General features: G+C 42.2%; 1 protein-coding gene across 2 annotated transcripts in view; it reads right to left on the bottom strand.

Annotated features, from left to right (window-relative positions):
* Positions 1-12,873: 12,873 nt before the first annotated feature.
* CDH17 (cadherin 17) overlaps positions 12,874-26,053 on the bottom strand; it is a 40,543-nt gene continuing 27,363 nt past the window's right edge. For both annotated transcript variants that reach the window (XM_030508038.1, XM_030508027.1), the window contains exons 11-18: positions 23,955-24,031; positions 22,344-22,535; positions 21,099-21,343; positions 19,110-19,240; positions 18,235-18,471; positions 17,171-17,287; positions 16,955-17,071; positions 12,874-13,720 (exon numbers count right to left, since the gene is read on the bottom strand). In XM_030508038.1, the coding sequence (XP_030363898.1) occupies positions 13,611-13,720; positions 16,955-17,071; positions 17,171-17,287; positions 18,235-18,471; positions 19,110-19,240; positions 21,099-21,343; positions 22,344-22,535; positions 23,955-24,031 (1,226 nt within the window). In that variant the 3' untranslated portion in view covers positions 12,874-13,610. The remainder of the gene's footprint in view (positions 13,721-16,954; positions 17,072-17,170; positions 17,288-18,234; positions 18,472-19,109; positions 19,241-21,098; positions 21,344-22,343; positions 22,536-23,954; positions 24,032-26,053) is intronic.

Here is a 26,053-nt window from a genome sequence, read left to right as displayed (position 1 = left end):
ACCAGTATAGTAGGCTTCTCCCCCAGCCGTTCCTATCTGTTGTTTCAGATACAGCAGAAATTATTTTTGATCCCCAAGTGATGGTGACCTTCATATTATTAACTTTCAACCCATTTCTATTACTTATTTCTCAAGGTCACCTTTTATTCCTTTGTGATGTTCTGGTTCTGTGTTGTGTTGACCATTACAGACTACTTGCATCTTTAGCAAATGTCATTGGAAAAGCTACATTTCTTTACTGAAGTCCCAAAGGAAAATATTTGATTAGATGAAACTAAAATTGATCTTTAACAAACTCTAACAACCTACTTCAGCCCTGTAGTTCCTTTTCAGCATGATCTGGTTTTGTCTTCTCTGTGTGAAACCCTGGTATGATTTTTAATCCCTCTTCTATCCTCTACCTTCCTCACTTGTGTTAACCATTTCCCATTTGACAGCATATCAAAATATCAGCTGATACTCAGTGGAATTAGATCTGTTATATTTCTTTATCAGGGGAAATTCATACTTCTGTCAGTCTGAGATAATTAAACTTTGTAAACCCATGTGCCTTTTATCTCATTCAGCTATTATTTTCATGTCTTTAATTATTCTTTTCGGTTATGCTTGTTCTTTAAAGCCAGAGTACTGGGCCTGGCCCAGAACACTATTTTTTTTTCCTTCCTGAAACAGAGGCATTTGCTATTCTCTATTCATAATTGCACCATTTTGAACTTGCTACCAAAACTGTGGTTGAATGTAATTAATTCTTCTAGAATTCAGGAGTCAGAAGCCCATTTTTAGAGTGTCTGAAGTTTTGTTAATGCCTCAAATGCATAATTTCCTTCAGTTGCCTTGCTTGTTTCCATGGTTTATTTCATTTTTCTTACTGTAAAGTAAAACAAAGTATGAATTGAATCAGTCCTTGCTCTGTTATGGCTCCACTTCTCTCTGTTGTTTTTTTGTTGTTGTTGTTATTTGGTGGGTTGTTATTTTTTTCAGATACTGATGAAAAAAATTAGTTTTTTCTTAGTTTGTTCAAAAATTTGTTTGTTCTTAGTTTCCACTGCAGCATCTAAATCTATTCTGATTTTTTGTTTATTCTTACTTTATCTCTGCACATCCTGATGTAAAAACCATAGTTTTATTTGCTCATAAGAATTTGTTTATAGTTTTAAAGGACCATAGCTTTCTTTGCTAAGGACCATAGGTTTATATGCTCACAAGAATTTGTTTGTATTATTTAAGGACTAGTCCTAATGTTTTCTTTGAGAAGATTCTCAGCCTATTAAGCCTGGAGTGCTTCTCTGTAAGTTTGTCCTTCCCTACAAGTAGTTATTGCATCTTTGACTTAAAGAATTGCTCCTCATTTCGTCCTCTGAGTTACTCGGTTCAGCCAGCTTCACCATTTTTCTTTATTTTACTAAAGCTCATTGCTTGCAATTTTTGTTTACAGACATATCTTTGTCAGTCTTTCCAGAAAATACATACTTTTAGTATTATTAGTAAAGTTATATTTTATAATCAAGCATTCTATAATTTCCCCTCACCTACTGAAGTCCAGTCCAAAATATTATTGCTTTTGTTTGTCTGGTAGCTTTTTGAAAGTACCTTCTGGCTAGTACATCTATGAACATCTGAGCTTCAGTAGAATTTTTTCCTCAAACTGAACTTGGAAAGTTAGAGTATGTTCACATGATTGCAGCCTTTTGAGTCGCTACATCCTAAACATTTTGGTTCTGCTTCAGTCTGACAACTAAAAGACATACGTTTATGGTCTGCTACCGGTTTTCAGCTCAGTTTCTTGAGATTGTATCTTTTCTATCTTACTCTTCTTTTGGTGGAGATAGTTGCTCTTCTATCCTTCACTGCAACCACATCCTCTTTACTGCTTTATTTCCTGTTTGTACTCCCGTATAACCTTTTTCTTTTAGTCTTTCTTCCTCACTGTTTTCTTCTCTTGATAACTCACTTCTTCTGCTCCCCTTCTCACACCACCATCTGCCTTTTTGTGTGTCCTGTCCATCTTCAGTGTTACCACTTGCCCACAGGCACTCTATTCCATCAGCCATATCAGATGGTGCTTCATGAACAAATAGCTGCTGTCAGGTAACCCTTCTTGCAACTTCTGTCATCTTTGTCATCACATCCACTCCTAGAGATGTCTCCATTTCTGCCTCAGGAACAAATTTAAATTGCTATCGTTGCATCTCCTCATCCTTGACATTTTTCTTCACAGTTATTGCAGGAAACTATAAGCTCCCTTTTTATAGCCTTTTATTCATTGGTTTCCTCTTGTTTCTGCTTGTGTCAGGTCTAGTCAGCCAAAGAAAATCCTTTCCTCACCCCATATACTGCAGTTATGTGGCGCGATCCTAGAGCTGCCCTCAGTGTCCTCACATGTCCTGCAGGTAGCAACGGATCCTGAAATGTGAGGAGTTTCATCCTTGCAGCCTCTCCTGGTACAGCTGCTGCTGTTATCATTTACTGCCATACTATTGCCATAGTCAAGACACCTTTACATTACCTGGCCTAGGATGCTTCTGGCCCTGGGTTTAGAAAGTAGAAAAACAAAATAAAACATTATCTTGGTGCATGGGGCAGCATTGCAGGTGTTCTGCCAAATCTTGGTCTAGCTGATGCATTGCCATACATAGCATCATGTGGGTTTACTGAGTTAACAACACTAAAGGCATATTTTTTTCCCTCTCTCTAAGAACAAGCCCATAACACTCTTTGCTGGTGTACCCAGGAATGCTCTGGAACTTACTAGTGAAAGGTGAAGTTCATACTAAGGCCGAGTCCGGGCTATGTCATGTAGGTAACAGGATTCTGAATCAAGTCAAATCTGGAGATTTATGTCCCCCAGTTTTCAGAAATGAAGTATTTCAAAGATAGCAGGAAGCACTGATCTTAAATTTAACTTGGCTTTCAGGGAACACACCTGCATCTATCAGAGCAGTGAATGGAAGACAATACATCTGATATGGATACTTTGGTATCTTGAAATACCAAAAGGTCTTTAAATGCTCCAGTGGTGTTCCAGGATTTTATCCATAATATTTTAGCCTTAGATTGATGTATAGTGACATGACACAACAATCATCCCTTTTCTTGGAAAACTAGAGTAATCTTTACATTTCCTTTGCCCTGGGACATCTCTGTCAAGACGATCTGTCTAGAGGTGTCAGTCATGATATTTCTGCATAACATCTTCCAATAGACCATAGACGTTCCTCTTCTCCATAATTGTTCTGATACTGTGTGCTTGGGGGCTGCTCCAATGATTAAAAAATGCATGCTTCCTTGTTGGTGTATGTTACAGGTTCACCAAAGGCTTTTCAAGTGAGTGGCCCCTCTAGCTGTACTCTCCAAAACAGAGATTAAATGTTCCAGGGAAGCCCATTTTGCTTTGGAGCAGCTGAAGCAGATGATCACCTCCTCCCTACATGTACACACTGAAACCCAGCAGAGCTCTGTTTTGTGGGGGCAAATTCCTCTAACTCTGCAGTTAAGGCTGTGCTATCAAAGCAACAAGCGGCATGGTCCTTGTTCTCCTCAGTGTTTAGATTTCTGTACCTTACTTATCAGCCAAGTAATTAAAACAGCAAAGCAGACACCCTGTAAAGGGCAAATGCAAGTTGTACTGTTCTGAGACCTCCCAGTTACAACAGTGAAAAAAACCTGCAATTTATAGAGGTTGTTCTGCTGGAATTATCCTAATAAGTTCCAGTAAAATTCCTTGTGCAGCTCTGCCCCACCTGGGCAGACAAAACCAGCTACTTTGGATTTATGTTAAGACTTGAAGGCTTATCTGTCATTACAAAAAAAAAAGAGATTTTGTCCTGGAGGTACAAATGGGGTTTGAAATACTGGAACGTGGACAATTTCTGACAGCCAAACAAATGAACCCAAGATCTGAATATCTATCAACTCACATAGTACCTTAGATCACACCAATCCACAGAGGCCCACAGTACTTCATTCCTTTAAGACAGAAGTGACCCTGCCCTCAGATATCATCTCTGTGCTGCCTTGCTCACAAGACTGTATCTATCTGGTGACTGCCATCCTCAGAGATGGATGGCTCCACGCAAGAATCCCCCACTGCCCACTGCCCTTTAGAGCACATGGTTCCTTGCAGTGTCGGTCAGAGTAATTTCAGGCTGAAGCCCACACTCATTTCCGCTACCTGATGGTAAATTCTTACTCTTCTAAACATGATTTTCAAATCCTTCTACATCGTATTGTCAATCAGTCCTCTGCAATAGAAATCAGTGCTAGGTTACACCACTGCCTTCTCAGTCTTCGTCGGAGTGATGTGGTGTACACCTAATCCTTGACCATGCTCGCTCAGGACAATGCCCTCCATGCCTTCACTTTCTGGGGTGCTTTTTCAGCTGGGGGTTTCCTCCCTGCTTCCACTCTGCACTTACTGGCTCTGCTTGAATCCCCAGTGCAGTGAAGCTGATCAACTACCATGCCAAGAAAGTTTGGCAGGAACATCTGCATTGTTTCTCCTTGAAAGCACTTAATTTTTCTGTTGACAGGTAAGTGTTGGAAGTCCTCAAACCGCAGACCTACTTGCCACTGTTATCTGAACCTGTTTTCAGCTAAAGCACTGATGCATAATGTGTTCTCTTGCCCAACACTACACAAGTCCAGGAAAGGCTGTCATGTTTCACTTCTTAACTGTTTTCTGTTTGCTCACATCTTCCTCATTCTCCTCTCCCATTAGTCATTATCCATGGTCATGACAGCTTTATAGTTAAACACCTCTTGAACCCCAGAGGGTAACACCACAAGTTCCCATATTCACAAGCTAGGAAGGGTTATGTCATTGCCATCTACCTGGGCCTTCTAGGTATGATCCAGGATCTGCAGGAGGTCTGCACCCTCCTGGCCCAGCACCTGTAGGCCAGGCAGCATAGCCAAGTACTCCTCAGAAGCAGACTTGGCCATAGCCTTAGGGTTCATAGGTGTTGGTGACTGCTCCTGATCAGCCTATTTAGCCTGCTTCAGTCACTCTCTTCCCTACCCTCCTTGCTTTTTAGATTTCCTGACATTTTCGCGACTCCAGACTGCACCCCTGTATTCCTGTTCAATGCCCCATGTTCAACGCTCATTGATGTTCTGAATCATGACCTCAAACATAGAATCATAGAATCATAGAATACTTAGGGTTGTAAAGGACCTTAAGACCATCTAGTTCCAACCCCTGTGCCATGGGCAGAGACGCCTCACCCTAGTCTGCCTTGTCAACACTTCCACCCTGGCTTTGGTCCCAGTCTGTTTTATTGCAAACCCTACTGTGTACTTCCATTACTTCTGCTTTCTTCCAGTTTCAGCTGGTCCATTCTACATCCTTGGTAACACACACATCGGTTGCAACATGCTTGCCTGTCTTTCCATGTCACCACATTCTGAATGCATTGTGGTGCACCCTGAGAAACAATAATGCCACTGGCAGGTTGATTATAGTTATTCTGCTGCAACCATCATAACGACAAATAATGGCACAAGTAGAAGTGCCATAGGGAGTAGCATGATGACACAGAACTGTTTCATCTCCCATACATGTTAGTTTTTACAGGGATGTTTCATGTGGAAGTGTTTTATGGACACTCTTCTTTGTTAAGACTACCTCCAACTAACATTGCCACATGAACAATCTGTGCAGCTTAAGAGCTTTCTTAGAATATATTTGAGTTGTGCATCATCTTATTCCTCCTGTCATGTGTTCTGCTGGCACCCTTCAATACCTCTTTGGGAGAGAGAAGGCCTGTTTTAGACTATGGTGTTAGAAAGTAGGATTCCACAATGGGTGTTGGCAAGAACTCAATTTTCAGGAAAATATTTTTGGCAGTTGCAGTGGTGATGGTGGGTAATTTCTGAAGAGAAGCCATAGGTCTTACTGTGGGAATTTTAGACTCTCTGGACCATGGTAAAACACTGGTATGCACTGCAGCAGAAAACTAGCAGAGGTTGTTTAAGACTCTCAGTGGTATAAAAGCTACTGACACTGTTTGAATAGGCACAGGCCTGTCTGAGGGGCCAAGAAGCTTCCTAGCAGCAAATGAAAACACTGCAAAAGGAAATGAATGTCCTTTGTGGGTATGCAGGAATGCACATCAAAGGCAGATTGAGGCTGGGTGATATGCCCTTGCAAATCAAACGGGCTTTGGAGATTGCTAGTATCAATAATATTTAAATATCCAGGGTATCTTCCACTCTAAATATCCTGGGAAAGTGGCTATCGTCACAGCTCTACTGTGATAACGCCTTCCTGAGCCCCTGAGAAAACAGTTCTTTCCACATCCCTGCAAACTGAACATCCTTTACATGACACCCACTCAGCATCTCCATGGCTCTGACCAAGCTCCCTCCCTCCCCACCCTCAGTGCTTTCCCAGGCAGGGCTCCTCACTGCACCAGCGTGCTCTGCTCGGCAGACACCCCACATTGGGCCACTGCACTACAACTTTTGCTCATTACTGCTGATGTCAGGTGTTTGCTTAGTCCATACAGAGTGGTCTTTGTTGTCAGAGCTGGGTACATTATCCATGCAAACAGCATGGAAGGAGCTGCTTGGTGGCTTCAGCCATTGCGAACAAGCCGTCAGCCCAGCGAGGGCTCTCCAGGGGATGCCCGCAGCCCCAAGCAGATGAATGCCACAAGATGACTTAAAGGCCATTTCTCAGCAGGTCTGGCTTTTGCAGATGGGGCACGGACCTGGCAGGGAAGACATTTCTTTGTAACCACAGCTCACAGCTTTCAGGAACTAGGCCTTAAGAGAATGAGACAAGCACGAGGTCTGATGGCTGCAAAGCAAACAAGTGACCAATGCAGAAGGGATGCAGAGGGGACTTTGTAACATGCCATATCTCAGGAGCATTCGGAGTCCCGCTGTCCCTAGGGCCACCCTCTCCTGCACCATCACAGAGCTCTGGAAAGGTAAGCGACATTAGCAGGTAAGAACCCTGCAAGCCCAACATCCAGGATGCTTCTAAAATACAAGATATTTATAACTAAATTACTTGTTAGTACAAAATGGTTTACTAATGTTTGAACCCAAAAACATTTCTTGACCATTTACTAATGCATGAGCAAACACAGTCACTGCCTAGGGCTTCCCATGTGTCCCCTTCTCATTTCCTTCTTATCTTAGCTAATTAAGCATCATTCAACTTTCTTTTGGCCTCAGCTCCCCTGCTGTAAGCATGTAGGAAGATGCCATATCTCTTATTCATTCATCCTGTCTGGTAGCCCACATTGACAGCCTGACTTATACAGAAATAACAAACCCCTTTTAGCTGTGCCTCGCTTGAAAGAAGTGCACTGTGCATCATGGAAAAAAAAAAGGAGCCCAGCAAAACACTAAATGACTGGGACCTAAAACAATAAATGTAAGGCTTTAAAAATTAGACCTGGCAAAAAGCACTGCAGATAAAATCAGTAAGGAGGGGCTAAGAATGTATTAACACAAAATATTTCCTGGGCAAATGGAAAAAGTTTCATAAGAGTAGATTTTAACATCAACAGAGTTATCCAAAGGGCATAAAAAAACCCCTGTAGCCTTTCAGAGGTTGGCCAAAAATAAAAAACCAAAAACCACAGGTGCCTTTTCAGTCAGGTCTGGCAGCAGCAGCCATCAGCAAAGGCAGCTCAAGAGAGGTAGCAGCTGGAAATATCCCGGCTTCTGAAGCCACTGGCACTTGCTGTCTCTAACACTTCTTTGGCCACCAGACTCAGGGTGTATTTGCATTCTGAAGTTCACCAACCTCCTTCCAGGTAGGAAAAACAGTGGTGGTTTAGAGAAGCTGCACAGCCTTCAGGCATGGCCACTCATGAAGGTCTTCAACTGGGGCTCAGAGTACTCTCCTGCTCTCATTTTTTGGCATGTCTTGCTTGGTGCTGCCTTCTTCTTCCTTCTGCCCTCTGATACTCTCCCACCATCACCTCTTTGGGATTGAAAACAACACAGCACCAGCTATGCCAACCCCTAACTCTTGTTAGTCTGCTCAACTGGCTGGGACAAGTTGGTTTTGAAAGTCTTCTTGGTTTGTAACTCAGGTAAATCAAGACAGCAAACGTTTACTGGCTCCACTCTAGTAGTGCTGGTCCTCTACTGCCTTCTCACAATGGTCTTTCAGAGCTGAGTGAGAACAGACAAGTCACTTGGCTGGGAAGGGACAAGCAGCACAGGTGAGCTTGCTGCATTGCACAGACGGATGCAATAAAGTCTCTGTGAATCTTACCTGAGGATATGTCTTGTGTGCTCAGCTGTTGGGTCACTTTGGCTTTGCCAAGCAAAAGAAATCATTCAAATGTAGGAATGTAGTTCAGCAATGAAGACCTCAGGGTGCAAAATCTTCAAGGTAGCTGTTTCCTGCTGGTGGAGAAACAGCAGAAGGTATGCTTATGATGACTGTTAGTAACTGGCTGCTGATCCCAGCTCTTCATCTGGCAATGGAATTCTTGCACAAGAGAGAGAGTATCCCTCTTTTCTAGCTTCCAGCTTCTATTCTTCCTCCTCATTTCTGAGAACCGGGAACGACATTCTAGACCTACACTCCGCTACAGGACTTGCAAGTTAGATGTTAGTCCTGAAGAGCAGTGCACTGGGAGAGGAGGTTGTGGAAAAACATTTCTTGACCAGATTCAGCATTAACATGTGTCTTACGGAATGGTTTAGGAATGGCAAGAGGAGTCTACTTATGATACTGGTATCGTAACCAGATGAACTGGATGTAAGTAATGCAAGAGGCTCATGGCAATAATAGTTGTCATCTTCTCAGCTGCAAATGCATGACACTTCTTCCACTTGAGCTCATCTGTGACAATATCCTTTTGCAGCCTCACTTGTCACCTATCTCTGGCCCCCAAGCTGTAAACAGAACAGGCTTGAGTAGTTCCTATCCCTACACTGTACAGTCTTTCACTATCAGTGGAGGAACATGCTGTTCAGCAACAAGTTCAAAGATTTGCTGCCCGTTTGCCTTTAATCTTCTGGTTTGCTTTTGGAATATGCAATTAAGAAACTGGAAGTGTTTTTCCTGGCTTAGGATCCTTGACATGATGATGATGTTGTCCATCTTTCTGAACTTTTCCATGATATTTTACTGCATTACTGGGTGTGCGTGTGCATCATTGTAACCCTTCGGTAACAGGCTGTGGTGCCTCCCTTTTCTGAGCTCTGCCCACAGAACACAGGTGAACACCCTGTCTCTGTAGCTCTAGGACTTTGTCTTGTAATTTAAGATGCAGATTTCTGGGTCCTCTGTTCAAGGCCCATAGTCAGCCCATAGGGAAGGAGGATGACCCTGAGGGCATGAATGCCATTGGAATGACATTTAGAGACTGGGCATGAGAGCTCTGGTCTAGAAAGAGTGGTAACTCTATGGATTGTGTGGTTCCTTGCTCTAGTTTGCACAAGCAATTAGCTAATTTTAGCACCCAGTTCTGGCAAATCTGCAAGAAATAACACCAGGAATAAATGTGTGTGTTTGTTTTGTTTTTTCTTTGTTGTTGTTGTCGTCTTTGTTTTGTTTTTAAAAGTAAAGTCTTCTCAAACTCCTAGTGAGGTGCATCTATGATTAGCTGCTACACAGAGGGACTAGGAGAGCATCCATCCTTTTTCGGCCTGAACCAGTTCTCCTTTACCCGTCAGCTTCCTGGCTATGGTGCGTGCTTGCCTACCACAAGAGCACAGCTCGCTACAGAGCTGTTTTGCGGCTGTGAAGACACATGTGTGTCTGCATTCCCCAGGTCTAGGGCTCTGTCCCTCCGCAATCATCAGTGGCTCCAGCCAGCCTGGTTGGCACTGCAGCCCCATCTGCGCAGCTGGCCCACAGCCCTCCCCACCCATCACCATGCCACTGCCGGCTGCCTTATCTTCATCCGTATTAATAGGCACAGCAGTAGCTCTGTGTGGTGGATCTGCATTTGACTGTGTGAGCAGAGCTGATGAACTATACTTCAAAACACGGATTAAGGACACTTTTTTTTACCCCCCTCCAACAGCTGACGTTCTGTGGCATTTGTTCTATAAATCCAGATAAAAATCTTGTTTGTACTTTTCAAGTTTATATTTACAAAATGGTTGAAAAATAGGCATAATGACAGTTTAATTAATGTACGCCATTAATTCTGGAGATAATCAAACCCCTGATAAGCCTCTAATCTTGTAGAAAAGAATTAGAAAGCACTGAAACATCTTTTGCTATCTGTGAACATTGTAATGAGATGTTGCATACTTGGAGGAGGAGCCATGGAAACGAACAGCGCCAGAGGACATATTCTCAGCAGATTTCATCACTGGACTTTTTGTGTGATATTGTTCTTGGCAGAAAGGTTGTAACTGGAGTCCAAAGCCATCAACACTGTTTTCGAAATTTGTCCTTCTGCTACCAATGTATAAAGTTGTTCTGATAATCTGTGGATATAGAGTAGGAAAGCTTTATCGTCTCTACGATTTTAAATATCCTGCATTTAAAGCACTAATTCACTTTTAATGTTTGCAGACCTTACTGGTTTGTTTGTAGTGAATCACGTATGTGTGCAAATCATGCCGGTATGCCATACCTATTATTCAAGTGTACAAACTGAATATAAGCAAAACTTCAAAGTCGTTTAATAAAGATATTGTGGCCAACTTCAGAGAACTATTTTTTGGAATTTTGTACTAAATTCTGCTTTCAGTGCTGTCTATATCTTTACACTTTTATGTGCAAAGTGCAGTTCATATGCTGTTATTTGTTACCAAGAAGTGTCAGTGAAACTACTTTGGAGGATGCAGTGACTAACAGACATCGACAGGAATTGAAGGAGCTCAAAAAGCAGTGCTCATCCTTTAAAACTTGAATTCACAGCAAAATGTAATGTACAAGGGCAAAACCTTCTAGTACATCTGCCGGTTCTGCAGGGACCTAAGAACCAGCTAGGGCTGGTGGGAAGCATGGTGGGAAGGAACAATAATAATATGGCTTCTCTTCCTCTCCAGAGACACAAATAAAACTGAATTTGTTCTCTGGAAAGGAGGCCAGGGACAGCAGTCTGCTGCAGGGGGAGGGTTAAGGCTGGGTGAAAGCCTTTGTCTGGCTCCCAAAAGAGACTGAACCGATGGAGGAGCCAGAGCAGGACTGGGTTAAATAAAGCCCTGGCGGGCTAGGGGTGAAGTCCTGGCCAGCAAGCAGGGAGGAAGAGGGTGAAGAAAATGAGAATATTTATGGCAGGTTTGGAAGTTGGTTTTTTTTCTTTCTTTTTTTTTTTTTTTTTGGGTTGTTTTTGGAGGGTTTGGGGGTTTTTTGAGGGTAGGGCTATTGCACGGTACAAGAATTACTAAGCCCATCGTGCCCCAGCTGCAGGCTAGCTAGAAGCTGCAGTGCTTCACTAATGCCCATGCGAGCATGAACATGACGTGTCCCTTGAGTGCAGGGGACTTTGGGCAAGTGGTGTGGGGAAAGGGGTGGAAGTGGGGTGCGGCCCTCAGGGTGCTGCAGGTCCTGGCTATGCTCTGCTGCGGGCAGGAGTGTGGGCTGTCCAGGGGTCATTGCAGCAGCAAGGGGAAATGTGCTCAGCCCCTAGAGATGCTTGCCCAGCGCAGCTGCTGGAGAGGGAGCAGCCTGAGGCGGCTCCATTCAGACGTCTCCTACCATACATGAGCCACATTCGGTACAGTAATACCTGCAGGATTACCTGCGGTAATATAATACCTGCAGTAATACCTCAGGTTAACCCCTGATACACTGAGACTGGAAGTCTTCGAGATTGAAGATGTGATCAAGACGCTGAGGTGCGAAGACTTTTGTTTGTCCTAGAAGCTCTAGACCAGCTCCACTGGTCTAAGGGCAACTAGGCAGACAGTGCAGTGCATTATCCTATGAGATGCAAGAAATTGTGGCCATGCCTCTCCAGGTTAAGGGAATGGATAAAGCCAGCTACCAAACAGCCATGAGTATAAGTAAATAAGACAGGGGTTTTTTCACCCTTCTCCAGAAAAGAAATTGATAAAAATAGGAGATGCTTTTGAGTAAAAACAACAACAGAAAGGTCAGGGACATAAAGCAAAGTGAAACTTCTGCACATTTTCCCTGTCTTCAGATAAAGCCATATTGGTATACATAAGTACAACAACTCCTGAACTTTGGCTCCTTTATTTATAAAACAATATACTAATCCCAATGCCTGGACACGCTGATGTAACTAAATGTCATACTTTCCAAATATAATGGATTGCATTCCCATCATAAAATAAATACATTCCAGCAGTGAGCCCCACAGCAAATAACAGAGCTCCAGCAGGTGGAGAAGCCGGGGTAAGAGGTACAACAATTGGGTTGTGTCACTGAAGCCCAAAAGCAAATTTTTTGCTGGCAGCACTCTAGGAAAACCTATTATAATGCAGTGCTACCAAAAAAGTGCCCTTTTCTTTCTAGTTCTGTGCTGCATGCAAAAGCTATTAAAAAAATCCTGCGTAAACAAACATACTCTTTTCCATATGACCTTTTCTTCAGTGTTTGCAGAAGTATATTGTCTTTTCAGTTTAACACAATATTTGTCAGCTTTTATTTATAGCTTAAAAGAAAAGCTTCCCTCAAACTGTCACCAGAAATGCCCTTCTATAGGCATGCTGTCAGGAGAAAGGCTTTCCTTCTCTGAGTGTCATCCTGGGCTCAAATACGTTTTACTGAAAGTGCCTCCAGCAGTCATTGCATCTTGAACCAGCTGGACATGTATCACTCTGTCCTAAGAGCCATTTTTAATCTGTATTATGTGAAAGTGAGGGTTAAATTCAATAGATAACCAAGCATCAGTGGTTTGCTCTCATGCACTCTTTTTTCTTTTTTTAATTTTTATAAAATAAGCAGGCATTAAAACCTTTAAAGAGCATGTTTATTCTTATCTAATGTGTAGGGGGCAAGAACAATATTTGCACCAGTATGATAAAACAGCACATTACCCAATTCCACATGACTCAGACTGCATTTTTTAACTTAGAATCTGTAAGAAAGTTTGTGCTTCACAAACTGGTTACACTCTGTGGATTTCAAAACTGAAAAACAGAAATATCATATTGCTAGTGAATATTGCTAGTACAAATTACCAGCATAACATAAGCAGGCATGACCCAGGGAGGATCACAGATTGCAAAAAGTTTGGGAGCTCCTTTGCTGAGAGTCAGAGAGATTCCTGCAGCTTCGTGGGACATCTTCAAATGTAGCACAGGACCTTATTCCCCATTCTGCTATCCAGTAACACACTGAGATGAAAAGAGCCAAACGTGCAGTTATATAAAACATAGTCCTCTGGAAAGTCCATATGTACTTCAGCTGGCCAAACAAACGCGGCTGGTGCCATGTATTGATCCTTGCAGGAGCTCAGCATTTGGCATTGACATGAGTTGGCACTTCAAAGCTGATATTCTTACTAATGGCTGCTGCTGAAGCGTATGTACATTTTTTGTTTCGTGACTGAATAGTATTACCTACAAAAGTGAGGACAAAGCCCTGGGAGCCTGCTTTTGCATGTTTGTATCCTCAGTTTGTGATTGCATACTTCTGGGCTTTGGGAGCTTCAAAGCTCACTCCTTCCCAACCCAAAGGGCATTTTTGCCTCTTGATGGAACAGTCATTAAGCCAGCCTATCAAGTTCAGACTTATCCTTTACATCTTTCTGATGGCTCTTCTCTTCATTCTTTTGTTTGTATTTCATGTGAAAAAACACACCCCCTGTAATACAACCTGAAAAACAGAAAGCACTTGTCATTAAAGGGAAGAGAAAAGGTATTTTAGCAAAGGATCTGACACCCACACTGTAATATCCATACTGCTTTACCTCTTGAACAGAAGCAAACAGCTTTGGGGAATGATCATGCCGTGCTGGACCAACAGTGACCCGAGGCACCGCTTGGGGAGGGTCAGATACCTCAGATCTCAAGAGACGTTCCCTAAAGGAGAACTTCTCCTCTAGGATCTGAAAAGATGGCATAGTGTCTTTTTTAGCCCCTCTCCCCTTAAGCAGTGATTTGTCATGTTTGTCTTGAATTGTAGTCCCTGTTTTTTTTCCCCACTGGAATGGCACTTCTGTCACAGCAAAGGTGAGACAACTGACAGCAAATTGTTCTTTGGGAAGTCCTTGGTATCTGTTAGGAATAGCTGATGGACCCCAGAGATTTGTGCACCTATGGCCAAGAATGATTGAGATTTTCTTCTGGCCTGGAATAGAAGTATTTATACCCTTTATCATCACTTGTCATATCCAGTCTAAGGCGTTTAGATGTCTGCAAATGCATATATACATATATATGTGTATATATACATGTTAAATATGCATATTTAATGTATATATTTGTTTGATCTTTCAAAATCATGATGAGCTTGCTACATTGTATGTAAACTTATTTCCTTTCTATCAGTGTTAGATTATCTATCACTTTCAACACCTCTGCTCCTTTACTAAAGTATATAGGAATGCTCAGCTACTCCTCTTGCCCCATTCATTGCTCTAAATATCTGTTCTGTAGTGGTTCTGATTTTACATTCATATTTGTGGTATCTGAGTAGTTAATCAAGGAACATGCCTAGTATCTGCCATGTGATATTTATTCTTCCACCCTCTTCTCAGTGGGAGAAATACCTTCCAGGAGAGGGACAGTTTGTCTAAATGAAAGAGATTCTCCCATCAGAAAAGATTGGCTGTGGGTTTAGGGTGTATTTTTTTGTTGTGTTGTATTTGTTTTCCAGCATCTGTGCTCTGTGTCTCTTCTAGAGGAAGTAAGACTGCAAAGGATCCTTGCTTTTGGAACGAAAGGTGCTGAGGTCTGGGAGATTCCTTAGCTCATGCAGGAATTCATTCTGACATCAGAGAGGCCCCCCGGAAATGGCTGGTTTTATGGTTATATCTTCTGAGCTTCAAGGCCAAACTCAATGTTTGTAATCTCCTCAGGTTTCATAAAATCTTTAGACACTTCTCATTTTTCACTTGCCCATCTCTGGCCTCTGTTAAATCCATCTGAGAGGCAATCATCTGATTTTGCATTTACAGCGAAAATAACTTGCTATTGAAAAAAGCCTGGATATTAATTTCAGGAGTTCATTTTTAAATTCCTTTATGAGCTACATACACTGTGTTTTTTGAAAGTCATAAAGCAGTAACAATTTTTGCTGTGCTTTCTGAAGCTGAGCAGCTCTCTTGTAATGAAAACATCTTCAATCAGTTATCCAACATAATTTTCACTTAAATATGACACTAAACTAAGTGAGGGATCAGACTAAGGCATTGTGCAGAAATAGATGATGTGAGAAGCTTGAACAGAGATGATAAAGATGCAGTTTGAGGGGTTTTTCCGTCAATCACATGGTCTGAGTATGGCTTCTGCCATTTTAAGTTCACTGAATTTTTTTTCTTTTTATCCTCAGAAGACACACACATATGCATCACATACGTATTGGCACTTTCTCTTGCTTTAGGGGTTTGTGCATTAAGAAAGAAAACCAACACAGAGTTTTGGTTTTGTCATTTTAGGTACTGAACTTGATTTGGGGTCTTATTCTTCTTTTAGAATTGAGCTAATGTTAACTTACATAAGTCTTGAGGGTTTTTCTCTTTTATCCTCTAATTTAATCTGACTCTTTTGAATATGAGGTCTGTAACATATTTAATTCCTTTTCTTTGATTTTCTTCATGGGTCTTTCACACTCCCTTCCCTCTCTACAGCTGAGTCACAGTTTCCCAGCCTGGCTCTTGTGACCATCACATTCAAAAATCACACAGGAATGAGCACTGAATTCTTCTTGCTCTTCACTTCCTAGGGGACTGGATCCCGTCCTCACTGGCCTTTGCAAGTCATCCTTACTACTTTTGCACTTACACTGATAAAGAGAATACTGAAGGAGCTAGAGGATATTATGGCAGGGCCACTCTCGATCATCTATCAAAGGTCTTAGGAATCTGGGGAGGTCCCTGATGACTGGAAGCTAGCCAGTGTTATTCCAATCTGCAAAAAGGGCATGAGGAGAGACTAAGGGAACTGCAGGCTTGTTAGTCTAACCTCAGTTTCTGGAAAAATAAAGAAGATCATGCTGGGTACTACTGAAAGACATTTAAAGAATAAATGGAGTAGGACTGGACATTAGGAAGTATTTCTTTACTGAGAGGGTGCTCAAACACAGGAATATGCTTCCTAGAGAGCTGCTTGATGCCCCAAGCCTGTCAGTGTTTAAGAGGCATTTGGATAATGCCCATAACAACATGTTTCAAATTTTGTGCATCCTGGAATTGGTCAGGGAGTTGGACTAGATGATCATTGTAGGTCCCTTCTAACAGAAATACCCTATCCTATCCTATTCTGTCCTGTCTTGTCCTGTCTTGTCCTGTCCTATCCCCCCAAAAGGTTTTGTCTTGTTTTTGAAAACATTTTAAGCTATTTTTTAAAGTTTCATCAGTTCATGTCTTTAAGAACATAATACTGTTCACTAGCGCTTAACTATGTAACTGTACTTTGGTCATGCAAATGCCAGATTGCCACAACTCAAAGCAATTATCCATATGAAAAATGGAAAGCTACAAAGCTGAAATAGGTGAATAAAATCATAATTGTAAGCTACAGATACCGTAAGCATGACCTTCCTGGATGCTTCACTATTTTCACTATAATCTAGGGGCTCCCTTTCCTGGCAGGGAAAAGGCTAGCAATGAAGTGACAATATGCTACAAGTGCAGCAGTTTTTTCTGTCATAGCTGTTTGATGTGCCATTGTACATTGATCCAGAAGCACAGGCCAAATAAAGCTATTCCTATGACCAAAACCTTGCAAGTTTGCAGCAATCATGATACACAATCATGAGATTCTCTCTCTTTTGCTCATTCTGCAACATTCATGACATCTCTTCACCCAGCAAGCGAATGAGTGTCAGAAATGCAGCAGCACCATCTTATCTCAGAGACCTGGTTTCATATCAAGAAAATTGACATACCAATGATGAGCAGGATCCCAATAAGAAGCCCGATTGCCTGGCCGGCAGTTGGCCAGAAATGCTGACGCTCTACTTCAATAAAGCATGACTTTTCACTTGAACACTTGCAGATGTTTACTGCAAAAAGAAATGCCATGAGGTTAATGAGAAGTTACCCAGTTTGGTTATTCATAAAAGTAACTTGTCTTGAAGTGAACAGTTCTGTGCATAGTATACCTTCAAGATTCACTTTTCCTTCCAAAGGTGGTTTTCCATTGTCGTTAATTATTACTGGAATATTATACACCTTCTCTTCAAAGTTAGCATGTTTCGGAGAGAGGTAAGCATGAGTGGCTGTAAGTGGGAAATGGAGCATTCATGTCAGCACAAGAAAGAAATGTAGCTCAATATTCACATCAGCTGCAAACGCTCTTTTTTAAGGCTGCTTCACACATGTTGGTAGTTCCTGGGTTTCCCCATCCCAGTTGTCATTGGTTTGCAGACATTAAGTCAAAAGGGACCACCTAAAAGCCTATTCTGGCCTTCAGCTTCGTACAGTCATAGAATTAACTTCCTAATATCTACAACAGGCCAAATCTGGTCTTGGGCAGTGCTACAATGAAAGCACCATGTTTAAACCAAGAATAACCCCCATAATCATAGAAGTCCTAACCAACTTAAATCATTCACGCAAAAAACTTTACAAAACCGTGCATGAACCCCCTTCACTGCAAGAGCTGACCATTTACTCCAGCTCCTCAATTTTAAGTTATTATTTATCCTTTCAAAACTTGTTCCTTTCACATCAACCCAACTTTCTGTAGTGGGACATTTCATCAACTATCTCGTAGGAATTCAGACAGGCTCTATCGGCCAAGCATTTATCCATGTGTTTACTGACCCCCCTTCAAAGAGCTCCACTTGGAGAAGCACGACTTCCCTTTGCACATGAAACGTCAGAAATAGACAGTCTGCAAACTGCTCTATTTTGATAGCAGAAGAGATCTGTGTTCGTTAATCACAGAGTACATTTTATTCTTACATGTTTCTTCTGTTGGAAGTACTAATGAAATTTTAGCTTGCAACATACTGGACATAATGTCTTGAAAAAAATAATTACATAAGTGCTCAAATAAATACGTGTCTAAATGCACGTAATTTCTCAACAACCTTTTATTTTTTTTCTACATGGAATACTGGATATACAATAGTAGTAATGAAAAGGAATTCAATATTTCTTTATATTTCCCAGAGTATTAAAAGGGTCCCATATCATTGTAACAATAGCTTTATTAACTTACCATTGACTTTCGAGATTTCCCAACTACTTCTCGTATTTGTATCATCCGCAACAGAAAAAGTAAATGTTGAATAATAATGCTGTTCATCAGCATCAGTAGCTTGAATCAGAGCTCTCTCTCCTCCACTTAGCGGGTGGCAGAAGAAAAGAGTATAATCCATACCTAACTGAGGAGGGTTGTCATTCACATCAAGTAATTGTAGTATCAAGGTTGCTTTGGATTTCTGAGCTGCGTTATCTGTAGAGTTAGATATTATAGTTAGAGAATGCAAAGTTGCATGCATATCTTGGACACAGGCTGGGCTGCTGCGTTTGCAGCTATTCTCTAGGTACACTATCAGGCAAGCAGTGGGAGATGGGATTCTGTCTGCAGGTTGCAGAGGCAAGGTCTCAGGACACCCTGAGGGACTTGTGGTAGCTGCTACCACTTTTTAAAAAGTATGGCTTATTTACCCCCAGCTCTTGCTAATTACAGAACTTTAGCAAGTGAAAAGAGGCAGATAGACCATCATATCCAGTAAGCGGTCACATCGTCATTACCTACAAGAAATGCAAAAATCTTTATAGCTATAGAGGAAAAAAGTGGCAGAAGATGTTGATAATGAAAACACTGAAGTAATTCTAGCCTTTTTTATGTGCCGTGTGACTCAAACAAATGTGATAGCTAACTTTATGAAACATCTTTTAATCCTCATTATCTACAGCGTCAAGATTTCTTTCAAGAAAGTTAAATTGTTAAGAAATATGAACATCTAAGGATACACTACATGTTCCTGTAATTTCATGGGTTTAGTCATGGAATGTATGATAATTCCTCATAAAGCAGTAAGAGCAGGGGATTCCTCTGTGTGCATATGTAGTTGTTTCATCACTTACTTAGCTCTGATGCAACAACATTGACTGTGTACGTTGCTTTTTGTTCTCGATCCAAAGTGGAAGCAGTGTATACCTGCCCAGTGGTTGAATCAATCCTCAGCCATTTCCTCACATCACCTTCTAAGGAGTATCTTTGAAAAGAAATAGGAAAAAAAAATTGTATATACTATTCCAAATCAAAAAATTGCTGAAAAGCAAATTCTTCTTTATTGATTTTGGGCAAATGGCTTGATCACAATTCTACTAGAAGAGGGGGTTCTTGAAGAGTCCTGATACTACAGTCAAAGAGGAAATACAGACAGAGAAAAGGAGGCCAAAATTATTGAGAATAAGAGTGAGAGTAGAACCATGGGAATGCCATCACTCCTCCAGCCTGTGTACTGCAACTCAGCCTTCCTCCTGATTGCAATGTCTGGGGCCTTCTGAGCTTTTGGTCCAAAAGTGTGCTCTGTCCCAACCCCTGTCTCTCTTTCCCCATCACATCACCCACATCCTGGTTTTGATGGGGGCACAAGCCAAAGCCTGGGGGAAAGAGGGAGCAGTGGAGCTAGGCACCTTTTTTTGGATGAGCAGGGGGCCTGGACCCCGAGGTGGACTGCAGTGGTTATCTGCTGCCAATCTGGAGCAGCCCATAATTGCCATCAGGGCAGCCTTGGAACAGAGAGTGCTTCAAACATCACCACATAATTGCCTTTATATTATTGTTTAAAAAACCCCAAGGTCTCTGGGTATTTACTTGTACAAATTTAACCATGAACATATGACCCAGTAAAGCACAGGCATGTGCTTGAGTAGATGTGACCTGACCTTCTCATTCAATGCTTTTGTTCTTTCAGTATCCCTTGCATTAGAAACAGCATGCTGACATGCTTGTACATCTTTTACTTTTCATACTTTTTATTTTATGCCCTTTAACCTATTTCTTAGTGGAAATGTGGTTTATGTATGTATGAATTCCTGTCATCTGTCTCTGTCATCGTTCCCCAGAGCTTCTGGACTATATGGCTCACTTTCAAACCAGTTTGACGAAAGGCCAAACATGCTAAGTTCCCAAAAGCTAGGGGAAAGTAGAAAGCCAGATGAGAATGAAAATAAAAATAAATAAAAATGGGAATAAAAATCCACAGGAGGCCTAACAGTCACATTCTGCAAGTCCATTAACTACTTGGTGTTTTGCTGAATTTTAGTTATATTTCAAGGATTGTTTGGTTTGGGTTGATCTGCTCAGCGTCCCAGCGGGGAATTGTGCAGCAAGAGCCACATATAATTCTTCTATCTGACTCTGCTGTGTAAGGTATATTTACACCATGCAACACAACACTGTGCATCCATGAGCTGGCAGATACTCAAGGAGACTTGGTCATACAACATGGCATTGGGCCACTGAATGGGCCAGTTTGAGGTTTTGCATCCCAACCACAAGCATAGGAGTTGTTTTGCACAGAACTTTTCATCCACAGTGGAAGCAGGCGTATCATCTTTGGCAGTTGGAAAAGAAAATTAATTAATTGCCAATTATAGACCGGAGCTTTACTGCAGGTTGTGTGTTTTTGTGGAGAAAAAGCCCTGTGCAGTTTCTGTGGAACACGAAAAGCAGCTACTGTCCTACTGGTTCTGGGGGTATGCAGTATGTGCTTCATTCGTTAAAGTCCTTATGGGTATGGAAATCCTGTTAACCTCAGACTAGTTCTGCCTTTTTCCTGGAGACATATATATATGGCCCTTTTAGTTTCCTGGTTTGAGGGTCCTACTGGCTGGTGCTTGTCGCAGCACAGAGAGGAAGCTGGTTAGAAAAGCACTGCCCAACAGTCTGCTCCAAGTGGGTCACTGGCCACCACGTCGCCACTCCTCCACTTTCTACTAGGAGATAAGACTTTTGTAAAAGTCTTTTCCTGCTGCCAAATATTGGGTGTGATTTCCTTGTACCTCTTTTAAAACAATTTTCTAAATTCTAAATTCAATAAATAAATCATGGTCACTTTTTTTTACCGTACAGTATCCCCCTCAGGATCATAGGCCTCCACCGTCATGACCAGGGTATTGACAGGAATGTCTTCAGACACTTCTTGTTTGTAAATTGTCTCATGGAAAACGGGTGGCTCATCCACATCTGTTACGAATACTTTAAACAGGGTAAGGGAGCTTGAGTTGTACTGCACGCCTGCCACCAGCGGTTCGGGGTTTGTGGCATTAATCACCAGGTTGTACACTGGAACTGTTTCAAAATCAAGAGCCTAGGTAAATCAGGAAAGAAAAAGGTGCTTTAAGCCCTACTGTCGTGGGGAACTCCCATAGGAAATCACGAAGTCTGCCTCTCTTCAAGGAGGAGACTACATCTCACACACAGATGAAGTGAGGGTGAGCTGTCATAAGCACAATGACACTGGGAACAGTCAATTTAAATTAAACAATATGCTCATTTGGAGGCCTCCTCAGCAACTGCCTTTCCTAATAACCTTGCCACCTGCCTGACTAAGCTTAATAACTATATTCTGTTTACAGCAATAGTATTTATAGCTCTGTATGAGAAGGCCTTGGCTGACCTCTGGGTGACAAAAGTCATGTGAGGGTTGTTACATCGTGGAGTTTCTCACAATTGCCTCCTCAGGAAAAAATGACACTGAGGTTGAGCCTGAAGATGGTCCACCAAATGCTGCCCTTGGCCTGGATGGCATCAGGATGCAGAGAACATATCACCTCTTGAAAAATGAGTGATAGGCTTTCTGGACTCATCATTCAAGTGACTTTGAGAAGGCTAATTTCAAAGGGAGAGCACTTTTGCTGTTGAAATTAATGGGTGCAGGGAAAGTGTTCTCCAGCTTTCATTATGTGGGATATATCACCTGCTGCAGCATACTCTGACCTTGGCTTTGTCACAGGTAATGTTTGCCTCAGCAGGAACAAACTGCCTCTCCATCCTGACATTGAGACATGCTGGTCTCACTTGCACCTCCCATTGCAAAAGCCCAGACCACCAGCAGAGAGGAGGATCTGCCCCGTGAAAACCAACCACCACAACCACAGTCCATGAAAGCATTTAGCTGGCTTTCTCATTTCCAGAAATGCTGCTGCAAAATCAAATAATGCCATTTTTTTTCTTGATGATGCATAAAGACCTACTTCATCAGCCAGAGCCTGCTCTGCTGGAGAAAGGGCCTGCAGCAGAGCCAGCTATGTATTTATATATATATATTTATACATACCAGGGGGAGAAGAACAAATCTATCTATTCACCTTGTGAATCCTGACGAACCCTCGGTTTGTTTCAGAATCTGTCTCTATGATGAATGTGTTTTTTGGATCTCCTTCCTTCATTTGGTAAATGATGTAGGAACTCCCTGTGCCAGGCTCATCTCCATCGGTAGCTTGAATTTCTAATATCACTGTTCCTACTGGGAGATCTTCTGCAACAGTCACATTGTGATACTGAGGAAAGAGAGATCATTGAAATATGACACATCGAGCACTACCTGCAGATAAAAACTTGAGTGCTATACCAAGGTTGCGACCCACAAGCACGGATGTATTTTGACCCAGAGCAGCTGTGTGAGAGAGGAAAGTGGTGGGTGCACTTCACAGCAGAGACGTAACCAGGTCAGAGAGATGTACGAAAGCATTAGTGAAGTGCCTTGCAGCAGTACAGGTGAGCTACCTCACTGCCCAGGGGAACCCAGAGCTGCAAGATGGGCCTCTGTAAAATTGCTGTATCCCCCTTTTTAGCCATACATTTATCAAAGGTGATGGGATCTCTGTCTGTGGGTGAACAGCGAACAGCAGTCCCAGACCTCCTCTGTTGAAACCATTACACATTCATGCAGTTCTCACAGCAGTGAGGACAGTACAGCTCCTCCGCACCCAGTGAGCACCACAGCCACTGACTGTTAAATATTTAATTGCTCCATGCACCATAGGTCACTGCAACATTAGCAGCCCGGCTCCATTTACTCTGTTTGATGTGTGACCTGACCCACCAGTCTCATCTTGAGACCAGGTCCTGGACCTTGAGGTGAGAAAGTCAACAGCCTGCTACTCTGCATGTGTTTAAGTTCCTGTTATCATCAACAGAGAGCTGGGCAATGAATGCAGTCAGCAAAGCCCCAAAACCAATACAGCTTCCCCAGGAGGGTACCTACATCTGACAGCTCTCCTAAGCCCATCGCCTATATTGCTTACAAGTGTAGTTGTATCTTAGGCACCTAAATGTAGGTACTCCAGCCACTGAAGTGTTTGCAGGGAGGCTTGGGCAGCATGCAGTAGTCACAGAAGGTTTGCAGGTCTCTCTGCCAGATGCCAGCACCTCCACCAGAGGAGGAAGCAAGAGCCTGACATCCATTCCATAACCAAGGGCCAGCAGGTATGTATTTGGGCATGGATCACTGGACCACTGTTTCTGGATAAAGCAAATAGAGCCTTTGATTTCCATTCACCTATGGGCTTTTCTGGATACATTAATACTGTGTTTGGAAGGGAACTTGGGACATGTTAGCTTTTTTCCATTTAGCTACTTTAATTAATTTTAAAGCCTTTTTTTCCACCTTTCCCTCCAGAACTTACATTGCTGGAATGAACTGCTTAAATAGAAAAATTTCTTTCTGTACACATAGTTTTCCACTGAGGAAATTACCTTATATTTCAGAACTATGAGTTTGTCCCACTGTTCACTATGTAGATAGAACTTATATGCAGGCTTTGCAGCAATACCTTGCCTGTATTTTCACTAATGGATTGCTGTTACTTGTTCTATAAATCATTAGTTTCCCACTGGCATTCAATAGACATTGAACGTATGCTCAAATATTTGTTATAAGTTATTGGAACGTCAAGAACAGTGTTAAAAATACTCACATCTGATTTTTCAAAGATGGGAATCTGATCATTGATGTCGATGACATGTATTTGCACGTCACAGATTGTTTGGAATACTGCATGGAAAGAGAACAAACAACGTCAAGTCAGCCCTTCTGCCGAAAATAACTTTCCTCTGAAAGGGTTCACTGTGAGCAAAAGGGAGCGCTGCCAGATTGCCCAATTCAATCAAAGTCTTGCTATTGTAAGAAGCACTTGGTCGCCAATATCTCTTAGCCAGTGACAACCTCAGTCTCTATCTTACTATCCACTTTCCCAATATCTTCAGTATGTCCATCCCGTCTCATTTAATTTCCCTCACCTTTTTTAATCATGTCCCTTTAACAGGATGATGATGGAGACATTCAAGGCCAGGCTGGATGTGGCTCTGGGTAACCTGATATAGTTGAAGGTATCGCTGCTCATTGCAGGGGGGTTGGACTAGATGACCTTTGAAGGTTCCTTCCAACACAAACCATTCTATGATTCTATGATTCTATGAATTATGTTAGCATTCTCAATATTACTTCTGCATGTCAGAAAGCAAGCCCCAGATTGTTATGCTATTTTGTCCTCTTGGTGGGTCATCAGGCAGCAACCCCATTTTCATTCATTAAAGTTTCCTTAAATTTTAGATCTATGTAAATTTAAGTGCTACCTGAGAAAGGGCACCCATAGAATGGGGATTTGTAATTTTTAAAGCATACTCTGTCTGGTCATGTGCTGCTCATATGTAGCTGGATTTTAGTGTTTTACAGACGCACTTCGTGAGCTGAAAGTTAAGGAATATTCTAAACAAATCTGTTTGGATGAAATTCAAATTAGTATCCAAAACAAATCACCAGCTCCTCCCTCTGCAAGGTTTTCAGATCATCTGCGTAAATGATGCTATTTCATATACAGATAAGTCACACTACTTTCTTTACATACCAATTCCTCCATCCACAAGTTTTGCCTGACTATGAGGACTCCAGCACATAGCCTTAAGCTTTAAGCTTTAGTATGGGGTTTGGTTTCCTTTCCATTCAGTGAACCACAAAGGATTTCTGGGAACTTATATAATGTACAAGATTCTTTTTGAAGATTAATTTCAGCTCTTAATCTTTTAAAATACATTATCTGGACTCTCTGAGCAGCTGTGTTTAATTTCTTGATTTTCTTCTGTAAGTGCCTTTGAAAGATTTTTGGGGAAAACCACTGTCCTGGGTTCAGCTATAGCAGTCATTTTTCTCCTGCTTAGTAGCTGGTGCAGTGCTGTGTTTTTTAACTTTCAGCCTGGGAACAACGCTGATAACACCGATGTTTTTAGTTGTTGCTAAATAATGTTTATTCCAACCAAGGACTTTCTCAGTCTCATGCTTTGCCAGGGAGGAGGGGAAGCCGGGCGGAAGCAGAGACAGGACACCTGACCCAAACTGGCCAAAGGGGTATTCCATACCACTGCACGTCATGCCCAGTATATAAACCGGGGGGAGTTACCCGGAAGGCCCAGATCACTGCTCGGGTCGGGCTGGGTATCGGTCGGCGGGTGGTGAGCAATTGTATCCTCTCCCCTTGTTATTTCACTAATCGTTATTATCATTGGTGGTAGCAGTAGTGGTTCTGTGTTATACCTTAGTTGCAGGACTGCTCTTATCTCAACCCGTGGGAGTTACATTCTTCCCATTCTCCTCCCCATCCCTCCGGGAGCGGGGGGAGGAAGAAGGGGGGGGGGGGGAGTGAGCGAGCGGCTGTGTGGTTCTGAGTTACCGGCTGGGCTCAAACCACGACAGTTCTTTTTGGCGCCCAACGTGGGGCACGAAAGGTTGAGATAACGACAGATCTGACCAGAGTGTGTTTAATCATATTTGTGATAAGCATTCATTGTTACTACTCGTCACAATGGTGATTATTTGGCTCTCAGACGTGTTGCGCTTGATCTCAGAGTTTCAGCATGTTGTACCTTACTTACAGCCACTATTTGCTGTTTTAGTGTTTATCGGCTGGGGGGCCTGGGCTAAGGTTCTTGTTTCACTGTACTTCATGGTAATGACTTGTAATACAATAGACTCATTGATCATGAAACTGGTCTGGTTTGTGCTTCCAGCGTGGCCATCACC

This window comes from Strigops habroptila, chromosome 1 (genome assembly GCF_004027225.2).
Source record: "Strigops habroptila isolate Jane chromosome 1, bStrHab1.2.pri, whole genome shotgun sequence".
NCBI classification, from domain to species: Eukaryota; Metazoa; Chordata; class Aves; order Psittaciformes; family Psittacidae; genus Strigops; species Strigops habroptila.
Note: the sequence above shows the minus strand (reverse complement) of the source record. Positions and strands in the feature narration are given on the sequence as shown.